The 5333-nt window shown below is 51.7% G+C and overlaps 1 protein-coding gene across 1 annotated transcript; it reads right to left on the bottom strand.

Moving 5' to 3' along the window:
- Window positions 1–201: 201 nt before the first annotated feature.
- 42sp43 (P43 5S RNA-binding protein) lies at window positions 202–4922 on the bottom strand (the record flags this gene model as incomplete). Its single annotated transcript, XM_080010092.1, has 9 exons — window positions 202–456; window positions 833–886; window positions 1666–1895; window positions 2742–2822; window positions 3066–3139; window positions 3342–3430; window positions 3564–3660; window positions 3897–3997; window positions 4788–4922. The coding sequence occupies 9 exons, from the start codon at window positions 4920–4922 to the stop codon at window positions 202–204; spliced, it is 1116 nt and encodes a 371-aa protein (XP_079866218.1).
- Window positions 4923–5333: the final 411 nt, after the last annotated feature.

Raw genomic sequence — 5333 nt, 5'->3', positions numbered from 1 at the left:
ACTCAAACCTCTAAAATTAGGTTAACATTCTTTCAATATTGTAAATCAGATCATTTTCGCAATAACCATCATGTACAAAATGTCCCTCCGTTTAAACACAGGCATCTTTCTCTTGCTCCCAAATCAAAACGCTATTCTTGATTCCAAACGCTCAAATAAGATAAAGCCCAACTGGCATGCGTCTTTGATGCCGACGGCCCCTCAACATTTAACCGCTGGCGGGGCGTCCACCTTGGGAGGCCTCAGGCTGAACAGGCTGCAGAGGTTCACCTCGGGGTCCACGTAGTGCGGGATCTTGCGCTCGTTGAACAGCCCCGCCAGGTTGGCCTCCACCTTGGCACGGCGCGACACGCGCATGCGCAGCGCGAACAGGCGCCGCAGGTCGTCCTCCACCAGGGGGAGCTGGTGGTGCCCGTCCAGACGCCGCTGCCACACCCGCTTGGACCGCTGGCGCTTCTGTCGATCGGGTGGTGGGGGGGAAGAGGGGGGGGTCAACACAACGGCTCCGGCAGCTGTTTAGGAAGCGCCGCGACAGTCGAAAATTTGGACGCCGTGGTGAGAAACCCCAAATGGGATTAGGTTCTAGCCGGCGCACTAAAGAACCTGAGTTCTGAGACGCCGATGCGTTGGCTCACGCCATTTTGGAAACCTTCAACGGTCACTACAGTCGTCGCTGCGCATCTATTGGTCAGCTTCACTGAGGCCCACGTCCATTTAGAGACTGCCGCCAGAAGCCAACAGAGCAATTTCATCACTTTATTGCAGTAGCATGTGTTTAGGGCAGAGCGTCTGTATCATAGCTGTTGTAGGGTGTAGGGGGCGCGGTTCTCACCCTGGCCGGGCCGGGACAGGGGTCGTGGCACTGCATGTGTCTGGTCATACTCTCCTGTGAGAAACAGAAAGCGTCACAAGCCGAGACAGGAAAACAGTCGTCCGTCGACGCGTCGCTCAATATTTAACTCGTCAGGAGGGAGCTACATGCCCTCACGCTCCAGAGCTTTCATGCCTTCAATTCATGTCGATTTACAAGACTCTCCTCCATTTAGCTTCACCATGTTAAGGTCAGAGCATCACAGTGAGCAGGCGGCTGAACGTTGCCGTTATGGCCGTCACTGTTGTGATATTTTAGTTGATGAATTGGCACAAATTGTGGTGATTTCTAAGTTGATCTTTATTTCTAGGTTCGTTTCATGACAGGCATTTTTTTAAAGATTTTACAGAAGAGCCATTCATTGGCATATAACATTGCCGCATAAAAATCCAGGTCGACAGTTCATTCTCCTCGACAAAACGGGTGGAAACTCAATTAATATTATTGAAATATTTCTCAGCGGTTCAACATTTCACTTAAATTCAGGCCTGACAGGCAGGCAGGCGTCTGGCCGCGTCATAATTGGTACAGCTCTGGTTGGAATGAACCAGAATAAACTGAATTCTTTATGTTGGAGACCAATTGTTTTTAATGATTTGCAGTCAACTGCAGATACGTTTCGTGATTGTTCGATCGAGTGCGTCTCCAAACCAATTTTTTTTTAGCACGCGACTGGAATTTCACTCTGTTGTTTTTGTTTAAATTAAATTCCTCCTGAGGTCTTCCCGATGGGCGGGGTTCACGTCAACAAGACACCCGATTCAATTAAAGACGGCTACACGCGGAATACAGACCCGCATGGCGAACACGCTGGGGCAGTCGGGGAAGGAGCAGCTGTACTTGAGGAGCTGCAGGTGGACCTTGCGGATGTGGTGCTGCAGGTTGAAGGTGGTGGAGAAGTACGCCTGGCAACCCGGCTTGGGACACACCAGCACAGGCTTGTGCAGCGCGTGGCTCCGCATGTGTTTCCGCAGGGACTCCACCTTCCTGAACACCTTCTGACACGCTCTGCAGGTGAAGGTGGCTGTGGGAGGAGGGGGGGGGGGGTCATTTTTCAAGGTAGAGGAATTTGGTCGTTTCGAGCCGACGTGTGGAACTCAAGGAGCCTTGGCGCAGGTCGCGTCAGCATCAAGGCCACGTGACCCTCACCGTTTCCGCTACCATTTCTCCCCAAGAAGAAAACTGGAGCGCCATTGGCAAAAGAATATCAAGCATTCGAGTTACCGTGGCAACCAGAGATACTATGCCAATCAGTGTCAAATACTCTGTCAATACATAGCAATCATTCCCTATACAACATACCAATAACTGATCCCGGGCATTGCATTTGTATATTTCACTTTGTTTTTTCCACTATTTGTGGATGTTTGGCAATTTTATTCAACATATAATTGTTTTTTATTATTTGTTTTTTAAACACTAACCTGTTGAAACGGCGCAATCCTCACCATGACAATTTCCCGTGCATGTAAATGCACCTGGCAGAGTACTCTATATACTTATTTTTAACAAACCGCATCAGCTAGTGTTAATAGAGCGAACCCCAACGTTTTTAGGTGGAGGGTGTTCTTTCCTCCATATATAGGTCACTGACTCACCCAGTAGACTGCTGTCAGAAAGCTGCAGTTTGGAAAATTGGTTTATTTTTACATGAGGCCAGCCTGGATAATCACACCTCACTTTTGTTGCCAGGTACAGTTTCGAAAAAGCTTTGGTTGTAGAAATCAGTTTTTTGGCGGGGGCCGGAACAAATCCCTACTTACCTAGTTTCCGCAGGTGTGAACGCCACAGAGAAACACCAACTAGCTTTAATGGCACAAAAAAGACTGACCGGGAAGCGGTGACGTAGCATTCCGCGACTTTCAAGCACCTGGGTGTTTCTTCATGTGCTTCTGAAGTTTCCCCCAGGTTCCTTCCATCACGTTGCAGCCTCCGTGTGGGCAGCGGTATCCTGTCGAGACCCAGAGACCGGGACGAGGAGAGAATTGAGGACAAAGCAGTTTCACCAGCTGGATCCACGCCGTACACCTCCGAGGAACTATATTTCATTATTGAACGGATAACGACACTTCCCGTGAGCTGTAAAATGTATCAAAATCACATGCAAATGTGGAGAGGACAGCACATAAAAACCAATCTGCAGGTGCGAAGGATGAAAGGCCCGGCCCCCCAGTGGGGTTTTTAATTGACCAACCTGCGTGCTTTTTCACATGCGCTTTGCGGGCAGCGTGGGACTCAAACATGGCAGCGCAGCTGTCCTTGGAGCATCTGAGCACCAGGCAGAGGAGAGAGGGCGTCAATTCCATCCCATGGACCCAGCACTGATGGGACCGCACGGGCCCCGGTGGATTCAAGGGGACTCGTGCATGCTAGGAAATTTGTACGCTACAGAGATACTTTAGTCCTGTCACAGTAATATCATTTGTCATTGGGGGGAAAAAAAACAAAAAACGAGATTGACTGGACCTACTTGAACTTGGCCGGCTCCCCGTGTCCCATCAGGTGCAGTTTAAACGCTCTGCGTTTCCTGAAGGTCGAGGAGCAGTTTGGGTGATTACACTGAAAAAAGATCCAATGAGACAGCAAAGGTTGATCGAACAGCTGGACCGTCTCCGTATTGGGCATCTGGAGTAAACGCGTCTAATGCGGGTGGAAACCAAAATGGCGCTCTGGCGCCATCGTGTGGCCGAACCTTGAAATACTCGTCCTTCTCCCCGTGGGAGTAGCGCACGTGCCTCCTCAAATTGGTTGCGTGGAAAAAGGTTTTTGTGCAACTCACGACGGTGCACCTGCAACGAGAAGAGGAGAACACGTCAACGACTTTATACCGGACACTAAGAAAAAAGGAGGAAAACAGTTCAACATATCTGCCCATTATAAGCCGCCGTGTGGTTTAACAGTTGACTTAAAGTGTCACATCTCACCATCAGTAGAACCGGGTCAATTTATTTTGTATTAAAAATAATAACGCACACGCGCTGTGATTTGCCGCGGACCCCCAACGGGCTGTGTTCGTGTCACTCACTTAAATTGCTTGACTCCGCTGTGCTGGAGAACATGACGACTCATGTGGGACTTCCTCGAGAAGCTGCGACCGCATCCTTCGAACGCGCACCGGACCGGGCGCTGTCACCGCCGACGAGAGACAAGAGAGCCGTGAGACGCATTTCAAATGATCGTTAATCAGGGACAAGCGGGAACTAAATAACCAATCGAATAAAAAAAACAAAAAAAAAACACATTTGATATGAACAAACGAAATTAAACTACAAACTAAAGCCACGCTGATGACGTCACGACGTTCGGCGTCAGGGGCGGTCTCGTTTGCCGTTGACTGCGCACCAGCGCGGAAAAATTGAGGGTTACCTGGTGGAACGGACTTGGCAGAAATGAAGCACAACATTCACAAGTGGCTTCTTATTGGTGTAGAAGTTATCGCGTTCGCGTTACCGTCGAATGAGCCGTCTGTGAACTACTTCGGGAGTGGGTCCCTTTCCGAGGAGGCCGCCATGTTGCCCCGCGTGTTCAGTTACGGTAGCCCAGAACGGACAAACCGGCCGCCGGCTCGTCCTCTTACCGCCGGCCTCGGTAGCGCTACCGGGCGGTCTACTCGGTCTTTTGTGTCCGCAACCCGACAAATATAAATGTGTCCCGCTAACGCCTTGTCACTACCTTTTTAAACAGCCAGAATAACACGGCTGTTGTGCTAGCTTGCCGCCACCGTAGCGCCTAGGTCGTCGTGACGGGCGGGGTATTCAAGCTAGCTGCAGTATTTGCGACCTCGCCGCCGCTGGACTCGGCGCGCACGACCAGTGACGTAAATGAGCCGAAAAGGCTGGACTCGTCTGAGCAGATCGACTCGCGCAGCGTCTTATTTGACGCCGAGACGACGACGACGACACCGCGCAGGACCCACCGCTCCCGTGTGCGCGGTCTCGTGCTCCCCCAGCCGCCACTGGCGCGTGAACGTGGCGCCGCAGTCGGCGTGGGTGCAGTTGAAGAGCTGCGGCCGCGGAATGCAGTCGCTCCTCGCGCCGCGGACGCCGTTCATCCCCGCTTACAGGGCTGCTTCTTCTCAGACGTATATTGGCGTCTCACGCGAGTCGTCGCCGTTGCGCAAGGGGAGCCAGCCGCGCCGGCCCGCGGGTCTTGTGACGCGTCGGGCTCCCTGATTGGTTGATTGCCCGGGTGGGCGGGGCCAATTAGGACTCCGGACAGGTGAGTCCGATCAGCTTGATGGCCGGCTCCGTGCGCCGCACCTGGTTGAAAGTCACCCGTCATTATGAACGTGAGCGTTCCCCAAATGAGCGTCTCACCTTTCTCAAACGGCTCAGTTGAATATTTAGGGTGGCCACTCGGTTCGAAGAGCTTTCTTTCACTCGTGTGTTGTTTCTGAGCCAGCGAGCGAGGACGTCTGCGTCGTAGGGTTGTTTTTTTTTTAAGGTGGCCCGAATATGGAACA

This window comes from Zeus faber (assembly GCF_960531495.2).
Source record: "Zeus faber genome assembly, chromosome: 11".
Taxonomy (NCBI): Eukaryota; Metazoa; Chordata; class Actinopteri; order Zeiformes; family Zeidae; genus Zeus; species Zeus faber.
Note: the sequence above shows the minus strand (reverse complement) of the source record. Positions and strands in the feature narration are given on the sequence as shown.